General features: G+C 49.4%; 1 protein-coding gene across 2 annotated transcripts; it reads right to left on the minus strand.

Moving 5' to 3' along the window:
• Positions 1-612: 612 nt before the first annotated feature.
• On the minus strand, positions 613-24,740 carry CPSF7 (cleavage and polyadenylation specific factor 7). 2 transcript variants are annotated; one of them, XM_081099178.1, is made up of 10 exons: positions 24,663-24,740; positions 23,939-24,047; positions 16,621-16,839; positions 15,700-15,803; positions 15,158-15,303; positions 10,769-11,183; positions 10,169-10,287; positions 7,920-8,088; positions 7,117-7,284; positions 613-2,634 (listed from the first exon to the last, which is right to left on the minus strand). In XM_081099178.1, the coding sequence occupies exons 2-9, from the start codon at positions 23,990-23,992 to the stop codon at positions 7,122-7,124; spliced, it is 1,389 nt and encodes a 462-aa protein (XP_080955304.1). In that variant the 5' UTR covers positions 23,993-24,047; positions 24,663-24,740; the 3' UTR covers positions 613-2,634; positions 7,117-7,121. The 2 variants fall into 2 exon arrangements, with proteins under 2 accessions (XP_080955304.1, XP_080955303.1); XM_081099177.1 differs by lacking the exon at positions 24,663-24,740 and having other exon boundaries at positions 15,131-15,303; positions 23,939-24,041.
• Positions 24,741-24,816: the final 76 nt, after the last annotated feature.

The following is a 24,816-nucleotide window of genomic DNA, read 5'->3' on the forward strand; positions in this document are numbered from 1 at the left end:
TCCCTCCCTCTCTGAAATCAATAAAAATATATTTTAAAAACATCTCTAAAAAAATTATTTTTACAGATTTCGCCTTTACTGGTCCCAGTGCACATTATACACTGGTTCATCTTGGTCATACAACTCTCCGCGGTTCGCCTGGCTTTTTAAAAGCCCAGTTGCCTGGAACCCTAGGATCACACTTCTGCTTCCGAACCTGTACTTTTGTAGTTCAGCTCACGATTCATGTCCATTCACATTTCTCTCTGGTTCTTAAAACCTCCCTGTGTGGAAGGCAGGGCTGCTCTGGCTTTCATCTTGACTGTCCATGGTCAGATCAGTGGATGGAAGGAAGCGCTAGCCATCACCCTCCCACTCCTGGGGACACTTTCCTTCCTGAACTTGACATCAGGACAACTGTCCAAGGGAGGACATTTCTTCTGGGAGTGAATCTTGGGAATCTTGGTGAAGGATGACCTGGACTGTCTTTCACAGACTGTTGCGGTGGCTCAGGAAGGGCTGCACTAGAGGCCGCCTAGGTCCGCCACACGCCCTGCGTGCGACTCCAGCCTCTACATTAGCCCATGCCCATGCCCGACACCTCAACAAATCTATTCAATGCAGATCCACAGAATAGCTCACACCCCATTTATTAAAAATACTTTGTTACAAAAGGAAAAAAATACAATGCAGTATAAAAGATTGACAGCGTCATCAAGTTTATTACACAATTTTCAACCTATCAGAAAGACAAACAAATCACCGACAACAGGGGGACGGGGCCTTGGCCTTTTTGAGGATTGGGTTTTTTTCCTTTTGCTATCAGGAAACAAAACTAAAAATGGTGTCATTGAATAAAAACAAAACAAAAATGGGGAGAAAAAGCTCCCGGGTAAACGGCTTTCCTGCGCTCTATACGTTCCTCACCGTCCCCTTCCTGGGTCTCTACGCTGTAGACACAGGAGCTGCTCTCGAGGACACGCCCAGTACCTCGCACTCGGACCGCAGGCAGGGCGCCATGTTCTGAGGTGGCGGTGGGGATGGGACCTGGGACGGGAAAGGAGCTACAACCTGTAGCCTGTCCCAAGGGAATGTGCCTCTCCAGCCCTGGGGGACACCCGCCCTCAGGGACTGGAGGGCTGGGTCAGAAACGTGCAGGGGAGAGGAGGGTTCAGTTCAACTCAGTCTCTCCCTGAGCCACCAGGGTCTCCAATGACCCTACACCTCACGCCACATCTCATGTCACACGCCACGTCTCGTTAGATGCCGCGTGCCCTCTAGATGCGCAAACAGCACCCACCGCCCCCTGGGCACTGCACGGCCCTGTGGCTGCTGCCTCCTCAGCAATCAGAACATCACATGTAGATGTTACGGGAAAAGCAATTCCATACGCCAATTCCGTGCCGGTGTGGAAAATGGCCCCAGGGTGGTCCTTAGAACATGGAGCTCCAAGTCGGGCTCCACTTCTTCCCTGCTCATCAGAGGCAGGAAGTACTTCCAGGCAGAGCACGGGGAGACAGGAGGTCAATAGTCAAACGGTGGGAAGACACCCACCTGTGACTTTCCCTGTCTGCTAGTGTCAGGTTCCCCCCCAATAAGTGAAACTGGTACTGGGGGTGCAAGCCCGTGCTTACATCAAACCTGAACACAGAAGCAAGGCGATGGAAGCAGGCCGTGCCCCGCCTGCCGGGCCTCCTCCCACCCTGGCACTGCACCAGGGCTCTGCGCTGCTGAGGTCCGCCGCCCCCACTCCCAGCGGCAATACCTTCCTCTAAAACAAGGAAGCAGCCCTCGGGGGAAGGGCTCCCGTGCGAAATGGTGAAGTCCGGGGAACAGAACACCTGGTAGAGCTGGTTACTGCAAGAGGCAACCAAGCCCTAAGCAGAGCGGGAGGCAGAGGGCGGGCACTGGCTCCGCAGGGCTCCCAGAGGACAGCGCCTCCTGGGCCTGCTCCACACAGGAGGCCCCCAGCAGGCAGCGCCCCCTAGGCCTGCTCCACACCCGAGGGCAAGTCCTCGGAGAAGCTGAGCAGCAGGAGCAAGAAGGCATCCGCCTCTGGGAGGCCAGGGAAACAAACCGTCAATCATAAGAAGGAAAAGCAAGAGTAAGAGAAGCTGTTCATGAATTTCTGTTCTCATGGTCCCTCCTCAAAGGGCTGGGCAGGAAAGGAGTTAGACAAAGTGGTGTTAGCAAGGGGTCTGGACCCTCTTGGCCCCATCAAACCTAGTGCTGAGGGCAGGACCTGGGCACCCCCTGGCGCCCCCACTGCTCTCCTAGATCCCACTGGAAGGACTCCTTTTCTTTGAGAAGGAAGTCTTCCCATGGACCTCACCACTCAACTGCTCCTGGAGAATCAGAAACTCACGTTTCCTTGAACAAAGCACCATTCTCTACGGAGACCAGGGCCTGGACCTGCCTCTTCCTGTCTGCCTCCCCTCCCAACCACGCAGTCTTTAGGCTCTTTCCCCCAGCAAACAGGAGGTGTGGGACTGGGAGGGCTGCAGTCTTCAATCCTGTGGGCAGAGGGCATTCCCTGGGTGTCTGGAGGGGAGGGGCTTGGAGGGAAGGGAAGGGGTGGAGCGGCCTCCGTCCTTTAGTCCTGATCGAGGTGAGGAGATGCAAGTCCATTAAAAAACATTTGCTTCCGACCGACTCCTGCAACAAGAACATCAGAAGAGAACACAAGTCAGAGTGACTTTCGGATGAACGGGGGCTTCAGTGACTTCCCAGGGCATTTTCTGAAGTTACAGCATATGAAGTAGGGGATGCAGACAGAGAGAGAATGCAGGCCCGGGAAAGCGAAAGAAAGGACTGTCTGGGGTGTGAATAGTGAGGGACTGGCTGGAGGAGAAGCTACGGGGTAACGAGAAAAAAGTAGTGACATCTTACTGTAAGGTGGGGGGTGAGCAAAGACAATGAAATTAAGTCTCAAAAAGAGACTTGGGCTGGAAAAATGTGGAAATTACAACATTTCAAGCAAAGTTGTTACAAGGGAACATGGTGAATTTAAATTCTGTTTCAGGAAATCTCTTCTGAGCAAGTCACAGCTTACCTGAAGGGGAGGGGATGGAAATGGGAGGCACATGGTGACACCACCCGTGTGCATAACCAAACCCACTAACCTCCGAGCTTCTAAGAGGCCTAACAGAGAGCATGTACTCACACAGGAAACTCAAAGCTTTTCTTCTCTTGAAGCAGCCCTGGTTCAATCAGGATTCTATGAGTATGTGTGTGCGCACGCATTCACACACACATGCATTCACACACACACACGCACACACATTCTCACACATGCATTCTCTTACACACACACACACACACACACACACACACACACACAGCCAGAGGTGGTGTAAGTTGTACTGAAACTCAAGAAATGTTTAAGTCTTTCCCCAGATGACAGCTGTGGGTGAGGGGCCAAGCAGCACAGTAACCCCCAGCTGCAATGACCTGGCCAGGCCACAAAGAGCACAGAAGTTAAGGCAATAACCAGCAGTCACCATCCAAGAAGCGTAAGAGCCCAGTGAAGGACTTCTGCCGAACAGTAAGACACTCTTCAGCCATTTGTCACATCTCCACCTAACTGAAGGCCCCTCGTCCGCTCAGCCCTTGTTCTCATGGCACAATACTAATTTGCAGGGGGAGCTTGGTGAACCTGATCATCCTATACAATAAAAGGCTAATATGCTAATTGACCGAACGGCAGAACCACCGGTCGCTATGATGTGCAATGACCACCAGGGTGCAGATGCTCAACGCAGGGGAAGCGCTGCTCAGCCAGAAGCCGGGCTCACAGCTGGCGAGTGCAGCCGTGGTGGCGGGAGCCTCTCCTGCCTCTGCAGCAGCACTAAGGATGTCCAACTGCTGTCTTAGGCCCAAGGGAAGCAGACCTAAGCCATCAGCTGGACATCCCCCAAGGGCTCCTGGACTGCTAGAGGGCGCAGGGCGGGCTGAGGGGACCACCCTCTCTCAAGTGCATGAATTCCGTGCACCGGGCCTCTAGTATAATATAGAAACAATAGCTAAATGAAAAAGGGGGGATTAAAGTCAGGCTTAGAATTTCACTAATACACAAACGCTCACCCTTTATGTATGCACTTGTGTATGCTGAAGGAGCTACACAGAAAACAAGACACCCACAAGCTGTGTGATCCTTCTACTCTGAAACAGCAGTTTCAGCCCCAGAATCAGGTGTGGCCTCTCTCCTCTGGCTTCTCCAAACACCTCCGCAGGCAGGTTTTGTCTGATTTTCTGTGGGGAAAACTGAAGCCTTCAATGCTTTCTCAATGTCACACCATTTGGGCTTCTGAATATTTGCACTGGATCAAAATTGAACAGAAAGCCCAGTTTCCACTGAACCAGGAGGATAGCAATGAGGTGAGAATGATTAACATCAAATAGGAGAAGGTTCTAAAATAATGAGGCAAGAGCTGAGAACCACAAAATGTAAAAACCACTGATAGAAGAATATCCTAAAATTCCAAACCATACACACATACACCCTGAAAGAAATGTACTTTGGGAACTGTCCCTACAGAACAAGATGCAGAGGATAACTAGTGCATCAGCTGAAATAAACCACAGCGCCCAGTTCTTAAGAGAGTACGGCTACATTTTGGTGATAATGTTTGAACGCAGACAGAGCAAGAGTCCTGCAGCGGGGCAATCAGACTCCACGCCCAGAGGCGGCGCCTGTACTGAGGAAGAGGGTTGCTGACCTATTGCCGATGCTTGATACAACACACTTTTTGCTCAGAGAACACCCGTTTGCACAATATAAATACTATTATTTTCTTAAAAAAAAAAAAAAAAAGAATAGCTACCATTTATAAAGTAGGCACTTTTTTTTAAATTGACTTCAGAGAGGGGAGATTGAAACCTTTTTTTTAAATTGTCTTGGAGAGGGGGAGAGGAATAGAAACTTCGATGAGAGAGAATCATTGATTGGCTGTCTCCTGCATGACCCCTACTGGGGATTCGAACCCACAATCTGAAAATGTACCCTAACCAGGAATTGAACCCTAACCTCCTGGTTCATGGGACAACGCTCAACCACTGAGCCACACTGGCTGGGCACTATTATTTTCTAACTAAAAAATATTTACATAGAGTTTGCAAAGTTCTTGAGATAAATGAGGCCCACGCACCATCTGCCCAACATGAAATCTCCTAAGTCACAACTTGGTAACTACAGAGGGAATTAGGAGCCATTAGGACAGCGGTTCTCAACCTGTGGGTCACGACCCCTTTGGCGGCCAAACGACCCTTTCACAGGGGTCGCCTAGGACCATCCTGCAGATCAGGTATTTACATTATCATTCATAACAGTAGCAACATGACAGTTATGAAGTAGCAACGAAAATAATTTTATGGTTGGGTCACAACCTGAGGAACTGTATTTAAAGGGCCAGAAGGTTGAGAACCACTGCATTAGGATGAGCATGAGAAACTGACATTGTTAGGGTGTCTGATTCAGTTCTCTTGGATTAAATTATTGGTTGGATGGAGTAACCAACATAACAGAAACTGGGGGATTGAAACCTTCTCAGAGTTCACTTTCCTCATCTTGTCAAACATGCCTGCACCAGCCCAATGCCTGTTTTCTGGGACCCAGTGGGTCACAGGATTTTTCAGTTATTCCAATTGAATCATCTGCATACTGGGGAAAAACAGCCCTATTTTATAGCTGGAAGAAATGAAGCAAAATGACAGTTAAAGTCTCAGGTTCAGCCTTAGCCGGTTTGGCTCAGTGGATAGCACATCAGCCTGCAGACTGAAGGGTCCCAGGTTTGATTCTGGTCAAGGGCACATGCCCAGGTTGCAAGCTCAATCCTCAGTGTGGGGTGTGCAGGAGGCAGCCGATCAAGGATTCTCTCTCATCACTGATGTTTCTCTCTCTCTCTCTCTCTCTCTCTCTCTCTCTCTCTCCCCCTCCCTCCCTCTCCCTTCTGCTCTGAAATCAGTAAAAATACGTTTTTAAACATTAGCCTGCGATATGTGGTCATGTAATGAACTCCCTGCAATGCTGTGGCAGGGCCAGACCAAATGATTTTGCAGGCCCGTGTGGCCTACAGGCTGGATGCTCCCCACCCTCGCCTTTAGACCAAGCGTGTCAAACTTGCAGCCGTCATGCCACATGCCTCGCTCTGGATCCAACCAAGCCGAACTCAATGTTCCAATTATCTGAGTTCGTGTGGTTCCCCCACCCCAACTCTCCTGCTTTTGTTTTGCTTTAAAAAAAGAAAAAAATACGTTTTTTCCCTAAACAAATATATCCTTCCATTGAAGCATCCTCCACAGTCTCCAAAGCTATTACAATTTCTTCAGGTCAGCTTTCTTCTCTTTGAAAAAAGTACCTTGATTTTAAAAATCTTTTTAGTAGACAATTTTTAAAAGCATTAATGTTGCACTGTTAAACAAATAAGCAGGCAATGGTTTCACTTTTCTGTATTGGTCAACTTCCCCAATTTTCTACCTGAAAGTTTGGTGGGGTTAATGCAGCAATGCTGATGACACGGCTATCATTTATTGAGAGCTTGCTATGTAACAGGTATGAGTGCTAACTGCCTATGGATCACCTCACTGAACACTCAGCAATCTAATGAGACAACTGCTTTTCTTACCTCCATTCAAAAAGTGAGAAATTGTGGAACAGAAAGCAATACGGCCGGAGGAGTGGGAGTCACTCTGGCACTGCCCGCAGACACTGCTCTTAGTTAGCCATTATGCCTGCTGCGTCAGATACCAGGCAAGGCAGCCAAGAAACAAACAAAAAATATCTTAATCTCAGGCCCATCTCAGTGTGAGACTCCTAACAAGCGGGAAATTTGCCCTCCTGGATTTTCAGTTACTAAACCGAAAGCCCGCCCATTTCCTTTATTTGCTCTAAAAGAGCCCTGGCTGGTACTGGAGCATCATCCCCACAGGCCACAACTGTGGGTTCAAGCCCCGGTCAGGGCACATATAAGAAACAATCAACGAATGCATAAGTGGAACAACAAACGACGTTTCTCTCTCCCCCTTCCTCTCTCTCAAATCAATAAATATAAAAATAACACATAAAAAGAGAAAAGCCTTCCGTCAGTAATTTTCTCTCATAAAGACCGTCCGCCAGGCAAGAACGGGGCTGCGTCCCACCTCTCTCAGTGGTGCCGGTCCCGCTCTCTGTCCCGGTGCCTCTCGTGCTCCCGGTTCCTCTCTTGGAAATAGTCGTCATGCCGATCTTCATTGTGAAGCAGGTCCCGGTGCCTCCTGCTGCTCTCCCGGGACCGGCTAGGTGACCTCTCTCGGGAACGATGTCTTTTCCTGTTAGAAAGATCCTTGAGCCGCGCTCAGAGGGCCGGCCACACTGCTTCCCTAAGTGCTGTGCTCTGGTGTCTTCTAGACTTGTCTACACCTGCCTTCTGCTCTATCACGGACCCACTGTCTGACAGTGTTGGTCCTCTGAGGACCAGTCATCTTTGGGAAAATGACAACAGTTAAACCTGCTGAGATCTTACTAATGTATCAGGCACAGTGCTCAGAGCTGTCCATGCATTGTCTCACCTGATCTTTACACGTCTGTAAGATTAGTACTACTGTAGTCCCCGCCCCCTTTTTTGAGAAAAATGAGACTTGGAAAGTTGAGTAATTCCATTCTCAAGATCACACACAGAGTTAGGCGCAGAACTGGGATTCAAATCCAAGCATGGGTGGCTCCAATGCCCATGTTCTTGGCTATTCCAGTCTATCTTTTCCCCGAAATAAACCCACTGCCTCAGCTAACATGCTAACAGTTATTATTGCACATGTGAGGGTAATTTCTTCCCCTTGAAATACAAGGGCTTGGTCTGCTCCTTCAGCCAGGGCCTTGCCAGACCCCCCGGCTCCTTTCCTCCCCCTGCCAATCCCCGAAGAGTGCTGCTCGGGGCTGGCCGCCACTGGAGCAGCCATCAACTCACCTGGACGAGCTCCCGCTGGCACCCACGCTGTAGGACTTGGCTTCAATGCCATGAAGACAGTCCTTAAGGGAGGAGATGAGGACACGGCAACGCTCGTCATTGGCGACCCGGGACTGTTTGATAACAGCTATGGCCGTGAGCAGCGTCTCGATCGCGTCACTGTAATCCCCTGACGGGAAGGATGGGAAAGGCCAAGGGTGAGCAGAGGCAGGAAACTAGACAAAGGAGACCTCAGGACACAAACAAGAGCCACCAGCTGCCCCACAGCCCCACAGCGAACAGAAGAGGCGGGAGTGGAGGTGTCAACTAGATGGTACCTATGTTCCAATGTCTGCAGTCACAGACGCTCTCAGAGGCCGCTAGTGGATGTATAAACTGGCGCAGCACTGTCTGAGGGCTGTTTGACAACATCCATTGAAATAAACAATGTGCATACCTTTGACCCAGGAATTCTAAAAATTTTCTACTTCTATTCACAACTGTGGATAAGTTTAATCACGGTTGTTTCAGTGTTGTTTGCCGTGTTAAAGAATTAGAAACAACCTGAAGTTCCTTCAACTGGGTCTGGCTACACAATTATCCATCAGTGGTTCCACAGACTACTCCGTGGTTGTTAAAAAGCATGAGGTCAACTTGTATGTGAACAAAGGGAGCAATGTAAAGCGCTTAGCACAGTGCCAGGCACAAGGTAAGGGCTTAGTACATGCCATTATTTCACACGATGTAACAGACGTGGAGAATATATTAATTTGAAGTTACAAGACAGTATTTCATTTTTGTAAAAACAATAAAATTACATATATGTTGTTATATGCACAAACACACATATGGAGGATAGACACAAACTATAAAAGGCAGACTTGTAAGGGGGCCTGTGCAGAGGACTTTATTAACACTGCATATCTGACTAAACTGTCTTAAATTTATCATCAGACGTATGTATACATACATGTAATGTATATCTAAAACGTATATAGCATGCATACATACACATATGTGTATTTTAAATTTTTACCTCTTTGTTTATTTAAATTATGCTACCACCAAGAATTAGTCCCTTCACTCCCCGAATCTGAGCAATGCCTGGCAGGGAAAGTGGTCACAGGGTGGGGACTTGCACAAATGTTTTGTTGTTTTGTTTTTAATTATTTTTTAAAAATATTTTAAAAAATTGATTTCAGAGAGGGAGAGCGAGAGAGAGAGAGATAGAAACATCAATGATGAGAGAGAATCATTGATTGGCTGCCTCCTGCACGTCCCCTACTGGGGATCAAGCCCGCAACCTGGGCATGTGCCCTTGACCGGAATCGAACCTGGGACCTTTCAGTCTGCAGGCCAATGCTCTATCCACTGAGCCAAACCAGCTAGGACCACAAAGCTTTTTTGAGCTACGTTAGGAGCAGTAAGGACAGAAGGTAATGCAAGGAACGCAGGAGACCAGACAAGGTCCTGGGATAATGAGGACTGGCAGCTCCTTGGCACAGGCAGGAAGAATAAAACAAGAGCTGGAGGAGTCCAGGCACCAGGAGGCCAGCTCCACCAGGGAAGGGCGTTTCTGCCCATTTCACCGGCTTCCAATAAATAGCTGTGGTTTGAATGACTGGAATGAGAACAACAGAAACAGAGGGAGACAGATCTGGTTTTTGATCATCTTGGGATGAAGGAACTGGTGGAGAACAATGACTATTTTCATTCTAGTCCTATGTATATCTGACTTGTTGCACTGAGCAGGTTACTTTTAATTTAAGAAGATTTATTCAGATGCCAATGAAGATTTTCTGGAGGGAAAAATAAAAAGAGAATATGTACACTTCCTGTCCTTAACCTACTCTGTGGATTTAAATTTTGCAGCCAAAGCTGAGAAATTATGGAAAATAGATAGTACTTAGGGTTAACTTGGAAATTGGATAGTCTACATTTACATTCACGTGAATATGGCTAATGTCATAAAGTGAAACTTGGACCAGAACCTTGAAACTTCCTGTGTCATCTCCTTTTAGAAACCAAAGGTTCTCAGGAGTCACGGCTTCTGGCGATGCCCACTCAATACTGACATGGCTCCTGGGTCGACGCTCGACCACTCAGCCACACCGGCCAGGCCAGCCGGGCCTCCCGAGGACCTAACGGTTGAGAACCTAACGGTGCTCCAATTTTATCTGGTTGAATTTCTTGCCAATGGAAATGACTAGGCCTGGAGACATGGGAAAACAGAAGGCAAGGAGAAGGCAGCAGAGGGGAGAGTTCGTTACCTGCACTGGCTCCAGCTACTGCTTTGGAAATGGCACTGCTGGAAATTGCTCTGTTTCGCTTCATGATCTCTTCAAATTCTGCTTCACTCACTGTAGAGGGCGGAGGGCCCGAGTCCCGGCTGCACAGAAGCAATACCAGCCTGACTGCCACACCCCGGATCGTCTTTACCACCCTCTGTCATACCATGCTCTGAACGATGCTCTCCTGTGTCATTTCTTACATGGTCTCTGCCTGGTCAGTGTTTGTGTGTTCATGTTCTCCTCAAAGACAGGATTTACGTCCTAGACTTGGATAATTTTGGCATGACCCAACAACAGTGCTAGACATTCACAGCCTAGCAGCCACCTACGCTACTCTTTTTAATTAAGCCCCTTAAAAAGGGATACAAAGGACATGGTTTGGGTCAAGAAGTAAGATACAAACAAAGCATCAAATAAAAACATTATCTAATAGATAAGAATTTCCCAGGACTCAACACTATGACTACAGTTTCCCACAAGCACAGAATTCAGTGCTCACTTCCTCCTCGGAGGGAAAATACCTCACTGTCCACCCTATTACACCTGGCTCAGCTGTGAAAGGAACAAGGTAGTTCTTACCTGCCGTGGTGGTTATAGGGGGCCGAGGCCTTCATGTATGTATCTGGTGGAGGCCCCACTGTAGCATTTGGTGGGGGGAAGAAGGCTGGGTTGAGGTGAAGGGCAGGTGGGATGGCCCCAGGGGGAGGTACAGCCAGATGAGGAGGTAATCGAGGAGGAGGGGGCATGAGATGCTGGTAGTGGATGCCAGGAGGAGGAGGAGGGACCCCGAAGCTTGAGGAGAGAGGTGGTGGGGGCGGAATTGGAGGTGGGGGCAGACCCATCAGGGGGAGGGCTGACGGAGGGCGGTTGAAGTAGGGCAGCACACTGGGGGGCTTATCCACACGGGCAGATGAGGGCACAAGGTTCTCAGAGGGCGTGGCCCGTCCATCCGCAGAATCACTCGAATCTCGGGAGTGAGCCCGTGGAGGTATTCCTATGAAGCAAAACAACTATTGTCACTGCCCCGGCTTTAGACACACCCACAGGACCAGCTCATCCTCCGGCAAGTCATCGGACACCTACTGAGGAAGGTAGCAGGCGGCTGCAAAAGAAGGTAGCGTCATCTCCTGCCTTTTCTTTGGCATCAGAGAAAAGGCTGAGGCAACTTAATTATAAACCCAGAAGGCAATACCACCTTAAATTCTGTATGTCAAAAATATTCTTTCTCTAGAACCATCAGTGCTTCACGTTACTTATCCTTAGCTTTGTCTTGTATTTTTCAGTGCAGAAGGAGCCTAACAACCCGTGAGAAAATGACAGTGTTGAAGTTTGTTCATTACTGTCCAGCAGGGTTCAATCAGATTTGAAATTCCATGTCCCCTGATAAGAATTCAGCGCCCCTCTCCCTGGACTGGTCCTAGCCAACCTGCTCTATCCTCTGCGCGCCTGGAATGTCCGCCTTGCCAAGGCGCTTTAACCAGGGAACGTGGGGAGAGAAGGAAGGGCTGGGGCGGATGACGCTTCATCCAGGTACCAAAGGCGGCCACTGCGATGACAAAGAGGCGCAACGAAGAGCAGCCTGGAGACCGGGGGGTAAGAGGAAGCGGGAGACGAGCCAAGAAAAGCTCGGCCCGGAGAGCGAGCAGATGGCACACAACTGGCAACAGAGGCTCCTGGCAAAAGCGCAGAATAAAACGCGCCTCAAATGCGGGCACTCCCCCTGCATTTCAATGGCCCATGTTCCGCCCCACAGGGCAGCGTGCCGGGAACACCATCGGAGCACGCCGTGTGGTGCTGCGCACAGGGGCTCAGAGCGTGTTCGCATGCAGCTGAAAGCAGGGCTCTGGCACTTTCAGGTCACTCGGTTACATCTGTCCCCTCACCCCAGCGTAGTGGTCCACGGAAAGCCTGGCCAACGTGGAATCCCACAGAAGAGCGTGATTGCATGGCGTGGGAGTCTCCGAGGCAGAAAAACGCCGGCAGCAGGCACGTGTGGAAAGAGGAGTGCTCCTTAAGCTAGAACCGGCTAGGAACCCCGCTCCGGCTACAGCAGAAGGGGGGTCCACCCTGCACCACTGCGGTTCCTCTGCTGCAGCCTCCCGGCAGCGCTGTCACAGCGCCGCCTTTCTGTGTCTCAAACACAGGACCCCTGCTTATTCCCCACGTTCTGCCACTGAAGGAAGAACAGGTCTTAGTGAGTGTGAGCTCTGACAGCCCCCTTCCCATCTCCTGTCCCCTCATCTACAGGTTGTTTTGTGTCTTTGGCTACAAATCCCAAGAGTAACAACCATTTTTAACCAGAGGAAGTCCACCAACTGTACTCAGCGAATTAACAGAGGCCAAGTCCACGACACAGAAAAACACCACTCAGTCACCATCAACATTTCAGCAAAGAAAGGTAACACCAAGGAATAAACAGCCACGTGAAGGTAGGAATGTTACCCCTGACGCAGCTGTAAAATGATGCACCTTAGAAAAGTCTGAAGGCTGTCTTACAGGAAGACTAAAACAGAAGGGACTTGAAAATACAAGTTGTCCCGGAAGAAGTGTGTGCCTTCTACAGCAGGGCCACGGAAGCTCAGACCACATCCAGCTAAGCTCTCAATCTAGTAAAGGAACAGCTGTTCCCATGCAAGAGAGAAACGGCCAGGGTTCCACCTTCCACCAATCACTACCCGGTCCCAGCGGACCCCCATCAATGCCAGGCACCATCTGAGAGGAGCTGTCCACCCCAACCCCCTACCCCCAACTCCCAACCCCCCCGCCCCCGCCCCGGTGCAAGGAAAGTCAAGGCAGGTGGTGTCCCAGGCAGGGCCTTGCAGGGGAGTGCGCCTTGTGAGGTCAGGCCAATCCCAGCTCCGGTCCTCAGGTGTCCCAGTCCCAGAAACTCCATTTTAACAGATCACCCGGGGGATCGAGCCCTAGGAGACTGACTCCTATGAACCAAACTCACCAGAGACCGACTCATAGACCAGAAGGCCAATTCATTAATTTATAGTGAGAAATAGAACTGCCAAGCAGACCGAACACTTGCAGCAGCTGGTCAGTGCGTTCTCTTCCCAGGGAGAACTAGCTGGAAACCAAATCAGTATCAGAAGGTGGATTGGTGAGTAGTCGAATAAAAGGAGTAAGATGCACTTAAGAGATGCTAGCGTGGCGCTAAGGTATTATGATGCAACCTTCTTTTCTAATAAGAAATACTCGCCAAGCAGACTAATATCTGGCAATTGAAAGGGCACCCCTGGAAAATGCTGGAGAAACACTGTTAAATTCACATTCTCCAGCACATCTCTCTTTTTTTTTTTAAAATATATTTTTATTGATTTCAGAGAGGAAGGGAGAGGGAGAGATAGAAACATCAATAATGAGAGAGAATCATGGATAGGCTGCCTCCCGCATACCCCCTTCCGGGGATCGAGCCCACAACCCGGGCACGTGCCCTCAACCAGAATCAAACCTGGGACCCTTCAGTCCGCAGGTCGACGCTCTATCCACTGAGCCAAACTGCCTTTTACTACAGATGGGCTCCAGCACATCTTTAGGTCAATTCCTTACAGAGCATCCTTCCAATCTTGGTTTATGACATTAGAGGCCCGGTGTACAGATTCGTGCACTGGTGGGGTCCCTCAGCCTGGCCTGGGAGAATCAGGCCGAAACCAGCTCTCCGACATCCCCAGAGGGTCCCGGATTGTGAGAGGGGGTTCTCAGGTGAGGCACCCGGAATCAGGCTCCCTCCTCTCTTCTCCCAATATTATGTCACTTTCTCTCTATAGCTGTCTTGCTTCTTTCATCTCACTCTACCCTAGTTTGGCAGTAACTGACGCCTTGTGGGCATTTAGCTGCAAAATGCAATTATTTAGCAAACAGGATTTACTTAGCCTGGAATCTAGTCGACCTAGGGCAGGACCCTGCCCAATGTCAGGCTCCCACCAGACCCTTCCCCCAGGCAGAGTCCTGTGACCGCGGCAGGAACCTCCTTCTTTCCACCTGAGCTGCACCCTCGCTGCCTTCCCTCCCGGGAGGTTGCCACTGGTGCTACTGTCCGCCCGGAGGAGGGAAGCCACGGCCAGTATCCCAGCCGAGAGTGGTAGCGGGAAAATTCGCCACCTCCACTGGAAATCGGTATTAAGTAGATGGGCCGGTGCGGGCGCCAGACATCAGGGCTGCAGCCAGTAGGTCCTGCACGTCTCATCATTTAGCTAATTGAGTTGAAAAGTTTCTGTAAGGGTCAGACCTGAAGCGGGGAGCCAATGGGCTAGAGGCCAGGTGCATGGACTCATGCACCAGTGGGGTCCCTCGGCCTGGCCTGCAGGGATGGGGCCGAAACTGGCTCTCTAACATTCCCTGAAGGGCCCCGGATTGCGAGAGGGCAGTTCTCGGGTGACACACCCCAGAATCAGGGTCCCTCCTCTCTGGTTCTGGGTGAGTCACTCGAGAACCACAGCTGCCAAGTCACCGCAGCTCGACAGCTCCCGTGTTGAGCATCTGCCCCCTGGTGGTCAGTGCGCATCATAGCTACTGGTCGGACAGTTGGCTGGTCGCTTAGGCTTTTATATATATAGATTACAGCCATCTTTACATACCTTACTTCTATATTAGGGTGGCTCCTTCTTAATAATTTATAGAGAGGCATGTCTTAAAATAAAGCCCATTCACTCACTATACACTGAATTGTTTTTTAGACAGAAACACACAATTTAGAGTTGACAGGAACTTTAAACATCATATATCTAGTTCAGAAGGGAAATAAGCCCAGTCACATGACTTAGTGGTAAAACCAAAGTATAACCACAGGCCTCATTTTGGGCCGACCTATTGCCCACGCTGCCACCCACAACCACCCCCTCCCCTCCCCCAAATTCCTTCACACTGTAGGCTGAGCCTACACCACAGAAAACAAATCCACAGCCTCCCCCATTTGTACAGATGGTCTCCACGTACCCCCTCTTGGGACTCGGACGCACTCACGTTTCCGAGCCTGTGCCTCAAACTGTGACAGGTTCTGCCTGGTGGCTGGCCTCACGTCGACTTTTTCTCCATTAAGAACTTTTCCCGGCAGGAGTTCTAACAGTTTGTGGACAGAGTTTTCAGAGGCTACCACTACCTCAGCATACCTTGAGGAAGAAGCATTAAAAATGAGTGAGAGCTACTAGACAACAGAAGAACAAATTTTCTTCCACTTTTAGTGAAAACTGGCAAAGCAAAAGGTATCTTGCTATTACTGGACACACACACACACACACACACACACACACACACACACCAACAACAAAAAGGTTTCAGTCTATAATCTTCCTACTTACTTGAAATTAGAAGTCAGCTTTCTTTGCCCCTCAATGGATAGATATTCTACTACACTGCAGCCACGTCCCCATTCTAAGGCAATTTGCCAAAACCAAGGCAGTGAACTGGGCCAGGGGTGGGAGGGGTTAAAATCCAGGGCCAAGATACAGCGCAGACCTGTTATCCCAACGGTTACAAACTAGGAGCTTCTCAAACCCAGACCTCACCCTTTGGACTGGCCATTTGCTCGATTCTCTGCAAATTTCAACTCCACCACGTCATAGACTCCGATAGAGCGAATAACCTGGATCAGCTGCTGGTCTGTGGTCCACTGGGGCCGGCAAAATGGAAAAGGAAGAAATGTCAGGAGCTACACTGCCCCCCACCCCCAACCCTTCCCCCAAACCTAGGACCCTATTCACAGCCAGGACCGCCCCAGGAAACCCCAGAGCCCATCAGTACTTCAGTTAGTGCGGGCTTGGCTTACTGTCCTCCCCACACAGAAGTCCAAACACCCGCCCGCCACAGTCCCCACCGCCAGAGTCAGAGTCAGACCTAGTTTAACTCTGACTGCCATTTGGGCTGGCTGGTCATCAGCTCAAACGCTGACACTAGCAGCTTTTAATTACAGATCTGATATGCAGCGTTGACCGTGGTCAGGAACTCCCCCCAGCATATACATTTCCTAATTTGGAAACAGCCCCCGCCACCCCCCACCAGCCCAAAAACATGTCACACAGTAACTTGCAGAGTAACAATCACCACCTACCCCGAGTGCACTAGAGCTATCAAGGCCTTTGATCCCTGTCACCCATCATTATCACAGGACCATCTAATGACCACCAAGAGTTCAAGGTATTCACTCTGAAATCTCATCCCACAGATGACCCTGCTAGACATAAAGCCCCAGGGTCAGGGGTGGTAACAAGATGACAGAAAAAGCAACTACCCACTTAATCATTGCGTTCTTCGGCATCAGAACGTCCTCAGGATAGTTCTCTTTCAGAGATCAATCCAACCTGATCCCAGGAAAAAGAAATCCAACCCCATCAGAGCACAAAGCAGTGCAACATGGGTCTTTGAAAATGCCATCACCTCCCAGCGCTCTCCCCCCGGCCCGCCCCGGCCTCTGAGGTGACCCAGCTCACCCAGGAGAAGCTGCCCACATACACAGCAGCCCGCCTGTTGCGCAGGCCGCTGTAGGTGTACAGAATCGCAGGGGTCTTGTTATTGGGCTTGGGAGACGGCTCCTGGCGAACAGGAGGAGGTGGCTCCGTGCTGCTGCTTCTGTCATCTGAGGGCTGTGAGGTGGCTGTCAGCACGTCATCATACAGATCGATCTGATCTGTATTGTTGAACTCTGGGTCCTAAGAGATGAGGGGCCGGCAAAGGCGGGTTTGCAAACCTTTCGTTGTATCCGTTCTATTCACTCTAGTTAACTTGGGACCCACACACTTTCTAGAACGGACAGAGCCTCCTTGTCCTACTCGGGGGGACTTCCTCATTTAAAACTATTTCACTCAATTAGCTCATGTGGGCTTTTCTTCTAAGACCCTGTGAGTTGTCTGCAAGGTTTCTAGCTCCAGGCACCTGTGAGAATTAGAAGGTACATGATGATTAAATAAGAATGTAAGGACACACTATTGATATCCATGAGCTTAGCTTCTAAGCACCACGTCTAAGACACACTAATGAAAATTTCAGTATCTTATGCATTTTCAAAATCAAGAGTTATACAAACTTTATTATTCTATTTAATAGGAAATAGAGAATATTATTTAGAAATAGAAAGCAGGGAAAGGCATGTTAAAATGGGAGCCAAAACATAAAAAATAATGGAAATTACTGGTTTAAATTATTTAATTTACACAAATGATTTAGGGAAGCTCTAAAACTCATAGTACACAACCCCATCTTTCTAATAACCATCAAAGAAACATTAAAAAATAAAGTAAAAAGGAAGGTAATAACTCTGGGGGAATTTTCCCTCACTAAGTTCTATTTCTCAAGTGACATGCAGATCCAATATATTACCAGGACACATATAGAAGGGATATCTTTGAGCAATACCAGAGATGTTTAATGATCCAAAGCAAAGTGCTCTAAAATATCAGGCTCAGAAAAGAGACGGATCCATCCCATGAGCTACGTCACAGTGAGCATTTACGATATCAGTGTCTATTCTGGAAGACAGCGGTGTGTGCGGTCCGAGAGGCTGACGCCCGCTGCTGTAAGAGACGTGCTGCCTTGGGAAGGCCGGGAGGGTTGGGGGGCAGGAGGGGAGGGTAAGAGATCAACCGAAGGACTTGTATGCATGCATATAAACATAACCAATGGACATAAGACACTGGGGGGTAGGGGAGGCCAGGGGATTGTCAAGGACGGGGAAAAAAAGGAGACATATGTAATACTCTTTGTAATACTTTAAGCAATAAAATAATTAAAAAAGAAGAAGAAACTTGCTGCCTGTGTGACATGTTACTGTATAGACCAGTGGTTCTCAACCTTGGCTGCACATTAGAATCACCTGGGAATCTTTTTAAAATCCTGATTTCTTGGCCTCATCCTCCAGAAATTCTGTTTCTTTGTTACTAATGTTGTGGCCCCCACCCCATAACAAAGAAACAGAATTTCCAGAGGATGAGGCCCAGAAATCAGGATTTTAAAAAGATTCCCAGGTGATTCTAATGTGCAGCCAAGGTTGAGAACCACTGGTATAGACCTGTGGTCGGCAAACTGCGGCTTGCGAGCCAAATTCGGCTCTTTGGCCCCTTGAGTGTGGCTCTTCCGAAGCCTTAGGCGTACCCTAATTAAGTTAATAACAATGTACCTACCTATATAGTTTAAGTTTAAAAAATTTTGCTCTCAAAAGAAATTCCAATCGTTGTCCTGTTGATATTTGGCTCTGTTGACTAATGAGTTTGCCGACCACTGGGCTAGAAGAATGTCTGTGTGCCCACCCCCGTGCAAATGCTGAAACCCTACTCCGCAGTGGGATGGTATCAGGAGGGGGCCTTTGGGAGGGGAATTGGGATTAGACGGGGTCTTGAGGGCGAAGCCCTCATGGATGAGGCTAGGGCCCTGTAAGAGTCAGTGAGAGGCTGTTCACTCTGCTCTTCGTACTGTGACAATGTAAGAGACCTGCCGTCTACAACCCAGAAGAGGGCCCACCAGAACCCACACCTGACTTTGGCCTTCTAGCCTCCAGAGCAGTGAGAAATAAATCTCTGTTGTTCACAGCACCCTGCTTTTATTATTTTGTTATGGAAGTCCAAGCTGACTAACACTATACACCAAAAACCCTAAAACCACAAGAACTATCAAGGGATCTTAATGTTTCAGATTTTGCAATGTCATTATCTCAGATCTTTTTTTAAAGGATCAGAGAAGTATTTTTCCAGCGAACACTCTAACATTCAAACAGTGCTAAAGATTAAGCTGCCAAAATGACAGAGACAGAAGTTTGAAGTGTTTTACGGAAGCCACAGCTCATTCACGCCATTGCTGCCTTTTAAAAAAGGAAATAAAGGAAAAACCTACATTAGGTAACTTGTCTAGTTCCCTGAAGAGTCATTTCCTGTCTAAAGAACTCAGGACAGGACGCTCTAATGACTGTCTCCCTTCAATATCAACACAAGAACTGCTGATTCTGAAGTGAGACTAGAGAGGTGAGACTCACTACAAAAATCATTTTTTAAAAATATGTTTTTATTGCTTTAGGTTGAGAGGAAGGGAGAAGTAAAGACAGAAAGAAACATTAATGAAAAATCATCGACTGGCTGCCTCCTGCATGCTCCCCAGTAGGGATCGAGCCCACAACCCAGGCACTGACCAGGAATCCAACCTGAGCCACTGGCCGTGCACAGAATTCACTCAGGCCTACATACCATCACACACTTTGGAAACAATCTTTGATTTTCTCAGCTCATCTGAAGTGCAATGGAAACATGCACACCGAGATAACAGTGTTTTGCTAGCGAAGGGGAAAGGCTCCCACTTCCTGAGGCATGTCGGTGATTTCGAAGATCACACACACTCTAGGGCAGCGGTCGCCAACGTTTCGGACCTCACGGACCACGGGTGGCGACCGCTGCCCTAAGAAACCCCACAGCGGAGGAGTTTAAACCGTGTAAAAATGTCAGAAAGAGAGTGGCAAGAGAAACTTTTTAGGGGCAGCTTAAAGGCAAGAGAAGGAATCAGTCAGACAAGGACTGGAAGACTGTTCTAGGCAAACCAGTAAATAAGGATCTTGCATAAAAATGGTGTGTGTGGAAGAGAGACGCTAACACTGCGAGTGCAGGTGGTAATAGACTGAATAACGCAGACAAAGCTGGGGCTACGCTGACAAGTATTTTGTGTAAATATTTCGTAGACCTTATGTTTCAAACTATCCCAACTTTATGTAAGTCACTTATTTGTTCACGTGCCACCTACGGTAATTTACCCTGTGGTTAAAGGTAGAGGAAGCACTCGGTCCTCTCCCGTGATCTCATCCTTGGAGAGCACAACCTCATACTAGGCGGCTTTTTTTTAAATCAAGGATTTTGAAATGCAACTTAAAACACACCATCTTGGATGGTCAGTGGACTCAAGTTGGAATTCCTTCCATGTAGTACTTGTGATTCCGAGATGTGTGTCTAAAAGCTGTAATACAAAAATTGCCACTGATAACTGGATGACAAACTAACATGCAGACTTGGGTCGCTCAGAGGGCAAACGCGTGGCCAGGATGTCGCCATACTGTAAGCCTCAGCAAATCAGACCCGAAGGCCCTGCTGCACAGGTGCCTCACCGCTGCACGAAACACAAAACGCTGCAACACGTCAAAGCTGTCACAAGACTGACATGGTTTCTCTGGGCCACAGAGCTCCGGATCAAAGAGGGTGATGGGAACTTCCCATGCATAGGAAGGCCTATTGAGGACTGTGCTGCAGTAGTTTTACTGAAGAAACAAGGTATCAATTTGGATTTGGATTTAAATCTGTTAGTGACATCAATTTATTTTACTTCTTCGGCTGGTAAAACAAAAAACAGATAACGACCTCAAGTTTTTCTGGTTACCAAATAAGTGGATGATTTATGCAGTGATGCATTAGGTTAAGGCAAAACCTAATTCTACAAATTAACAATAAAATTTTTACTTAAAAAAAAAAAGATAAACAAGGCTGGCCAGTGTGGCACAGTGGCTGAGCTATGAACCAGGAGGTTATAGTTCGATTCCTGGTCAGGGCACAGGCCCAGGTTGTGGGCTCGATCCCCAGTGTGGGGCATGCAGGAGACAGCCGATCCATGATTCTCTCTCATCATTGATGTTTCTATCTCTCTCTCCCTCTCCCTTCTTCTATGAAATCAATTAAAATATATTTAAAAAAAAAATTTTTTTTTTACTTAAAAAGGCAGTATTTAATACTGAATGACTATCTCACAGAACTGTGATTGTCTCATAAAGCTTCTTGGTTAACAAGAGAACTAGCGGAATTTTAAATTTAAGTAATAATTCCACAACTGCATGCTCACCTCCAGCCCCTTTCCTTGATATCTGAGGGAAGGGAAGTAATAAGCCCAGGATTTATTTTTCTCAAAGTGACCTACTTGATAGCATTGCTTCTGTTCATTGTAACCAAAGCTACAGATTCAGGTTTTATAATGACCATCTCCACAGCTCTCACCTCACAGCCTCCTTCCCCGTCACCCTCCGTTCCCCTCAACCACCACAAACACCTTTGAGCACACGGACGCTTCTTCCGCGCCCCCACTGGTCCCGGCTCAGGGCCTCGCGGACAGAGCAGCTCGATACACACTTGCTGATGGGAGTGAAGAAGAGAACTGGGCAGACTGTGCCAGCGCCTGCCTGTCCTGCACGAGGAACGGAGACAAGACGCTCGGGAGAGAGGCAGCCCTAGCGGCTGCCCAGAGCTCCTCCCCGCCCAGAGAGGAGCTGTGGGTCTCAGGACTCCTGTGAAGCAGGAGGAAAGCCGCAAGAGGCTTTTTGCAGCACATGTAAGAGATCAGGGCCAACACCGCAGGGCAGGGTCCCATCTAGGAAATGCACTTCCCTGGGGAACCAAGGACATGTGATGGAGTTTCTGAGCATGGGTCAGTTTGGGGTGAATCAAGAACATTCTTAAAACACTCTAAAGCACTATCCGCACAACTGCCTTCAGCCTAGGCCTGCTTCTAACAACTCCAGCCAGACAGGGCTTTTACTCTTTAGCAGCCTCCAAATAACACTAAAACCAGTTTTGCCAAAAATTAACTCACTGATGGGGGTAAAAAGCACTCCTCCCCCAAAACATTAAAAATCTACACTTTCTTCAACTTGCTGCGCATCAAATATTGTCTGTTTGGTATAAATGTCTACTAGATCCCACACACCATCTTTGGCTTATCAGACTCATAAAAAACTCCTTTTAGTAAGAGGTCGGAGGAACCAGATTGTTGAGGCCAAGGACTTCTACTCTGACAAGGCAGTGACCTCTGGACAAGGCCTGTGTCTTGTCTCTGACCTACAACTTACACTGTTTAGGAAATCTGAAATTTCGCTTTCTTAGGCCAACGGTGGCTAGACCTATGGTCAAGGACCCCCTCCTGCCCCTTTCCCAAAGCAGCGCTGTCACCCACCCACAGAAGGGAGCCAACCCCACCCAGGGAGTCTTCTTTTCTTTCTATCAAGTATTTAAAAAACAAACCATAACTTGTTAAAAGGTAATGAGTGTCTGACTCAGAGTAGCATGGAAAACTCAGGAAAGCAGTGGTTTGTAACCTACTTATTATACTAAACCTTTCTTTTTATCCATAGTATTTGACTTGTTTGAAATTAACATTTTTTTCATGTACTTAAGTCAATCAACAGCCACATGTAGACGCACCCAGTTTACCTGAGGAGACACCAGAAAACGACTATTAAAAAGTATAACTAGTGCCTGGCTGGTGTGGCTCAGTGGTTGAGCCTCGACCTATGAACCAGGAGGTCATGGTTTGATGCCCAGTCGTGGCACAATCCCCAGGTTGCAGGCTTGACCTCCAATGGGGGGTGTGCAGGAGGCAGCCAATCATTGATTCTCTCTCTTCATTGATGTTTCTCTCTCTCCCCCTCTCTGAAATCAATAAAATTATATTTAAAAAAAAAGGTATAACTGGTGCCTGGCTTGTGTGGCTCAGTTGGTTGAGCATCATCCCATGTACCAAGAGGTCAGAGGTTCAATTCCCGGTGAGGGCACATCCGGTTGCGGGTTCAATTGCACACACATGTACGGATGTACGTGTGTGTGTGTGTGTGTGTGTGTGTGTGTGTGTGTGTTTTGCAGGAGGCAGTTGATTGATGTTTCTCTCTCTCCCTTCCTTTCTCCCTAAAATCAATAAAAAAACATGTTTTAAAAAAGGTATAACTGGTGAACCTGTACAATGGGTACAAGGTCACTACATCCATATTTTGTGTTTTAAAATCTCTATGTTAAAAAGGCGTAATACTTTTAAAAGGCTTTTAAATGTAAATTTATGCCAAGTGGAAAAAACCCCAGCATGTATTTCAACCTCTTCGGTTGCCTCATATCCAAGCCAGAGTCCAAGCAGCATACTTTCCTTCTCTAGCTGGTTCTTGTACCCTTTCTCCAAGCCCTAATGTGCACCCGTAAAACGATGCCAATGGCAAGAACCAGCTTACTCAAGTAGAATAGTGCTGAAACAATCCAGGCAAGACACGAAGTTTTAAATAGAGACTTTGCAACATTCTTGAGATGTGACCTCAAGAGCTCAGAATCCCATTACTATAAATATGATTATCGTTTCAAGGAAAGTCATCGTATAATGTTCCTTGAGGTCACATAAAAGCACCAATAAATCCAACTTAGGTATGCAGGTGGGTCTACACTAGCTTTTTAACTGCTGGTCCCAAACAACTCCATTCATCAATAAAACGTACTACACCAAAATGCCTCCCTCAGACTGGAGCCAAGCTAGTTACAGATGAAAACAACCTGAATGCAGCTGAAATGGAATGTTAGAGTAGCTTTACGCCGGGCCTTAGCGCTGCCTTATGGGAGAGAGCGGGCACTGACCACTATTTCCCTGCTGCAGCCGGAGACCATCACAAAGGAACGGACAGCAGCTCGGCCCTGCGAACGCGGAGGAGCGCGATGCTGTTGGTAAGCGTGGTTGGTCCGTCTTTGAGACAACAGACACCCGCCTGGCTCCTGGGGCAGCGCATTCCACAGGCTGATGCACACACCACCCCATTAAACCTGACTTTTATTTGCTCTTAAAGCAAAGCCTTTCTAATTAAGCCTGAGGATGAACCTAACATACCGGATGGTCGCAAGACTGGAAGGTCGGCGCTACAGGGACCCGGCAGAGGCGTGTGCAGGCGGCAAACCCCCAAGGACTGGCATAACCTGGAGCCACTGCAAGCGGCCGGAGGTGGTTCCCGGCCGACCCAGGGGAGTCCCCAAGCTCCCCACGACCCCTCACCTGATTGAACTCCTCGTCGGCGTAGATGTCAATCAGGTCCACTCCTTCGGACATGGCTCCGGAAGGCAGATCGCGAGCCCGGGACACGGACAAAGTAAGGAAGACGCCACTGCGATATCCGGAAAGGGGCAAGGGTTAGCGGGCATGTGGGTCCCGGGGTGGACGGAGGGCGATGGTTGCCAACCTCCCGTCTCCAGAGACGCAGCCTCCGGGCACCCGAGCGCGGCCCCCCCCGCAGCGCCCCGCCCCGCCCCCGGCCTCGCGCCGCCCCTTGCTCTCCCAGGCCGCCCCGGCTCGCGGGGCTCGCTGCCCATCACCCTCGGGCCCGGCCCGAGCCGCGCCGCAGCTGGCCGAGGCGCCCCGGGCCAGTCCCGGCCTCCGCTCCGGGGGCCCGCGGGCGGCGCTGCGAAGAACGCCCGAGGCCAAGCCCGCAGCCGCCGCCCGGCGCACCTGCCTAGGCCCCGGGCGGCCCGGGTCCGAGCGCCCGCGGCTCTCGGAGCTCCCGCCGCCCCCGCTCCCGCCCAGGCCCAGTCCTCGCCCCCGGCTAGGCCCGCCCCGCTCCCTCCCGCAGCCCCGGCCCCGCAGCCCCCTCCCACAAAGGCCCGCGCCTCCCTCCCTCCGCCGACTCCCACGGCCCCAAACTCAACCGACCCCCTCCCCGCCTCGGCGCCGGCCCCGAGCCCTCTTCCGGCCCCGCCGGCCCCCGGCCGCGCGCCCCCGTTACCGGGAATATGGCGGCGGAGGCGGCGAGTCCGGACTAGGCCCGAAGCGCGCGAACCGCTCACGGCCCCCCGATCCCGCCTCCCCCCTCCCCTCCGCCAGGGGCGTCAGACGCACGGCCACTTCCGTCATACGCAGGGAAGTGTCTTCCGGCTCCG

Source organism: Myotis nattereri, assembly GCF_964212035.1.
Source record: "Myotis nattereri genome assembly, chromosome: 9".
Classification (NCBI taxonomy): Eukaryota; Metazoa; Chordata; class Mammalia; order Chiroptera; family Vespertilionidae; genus Myotis; species Myotis nattereri.

Excerpts from the sequence above, each read along its gene's own strand:
- CPSF7 (XM_081099177.1), bottom strand. The coding sequence starts at position 23,992 with ATGTCCGAAGGAGTGGACCTGATTGACATCTACGCCGACGAGGAGTTC. Across the intron at positions 15,304-15,699 it reads GCAAATGGCCAGTCCAAAGG|GTATGCTGAGGTAGTGGTAG; the intron begins GTGAGGTCTGGG and ends TTCTTCCTCAAG. Across the intron at positions 10,288-10,768 it reads CCCTATAACCACCACGGCAG|CCGGGACTCGGGCCCTCCGC; the intron begins GTAAGAACTACC and ends GCTTCTGTGCAG.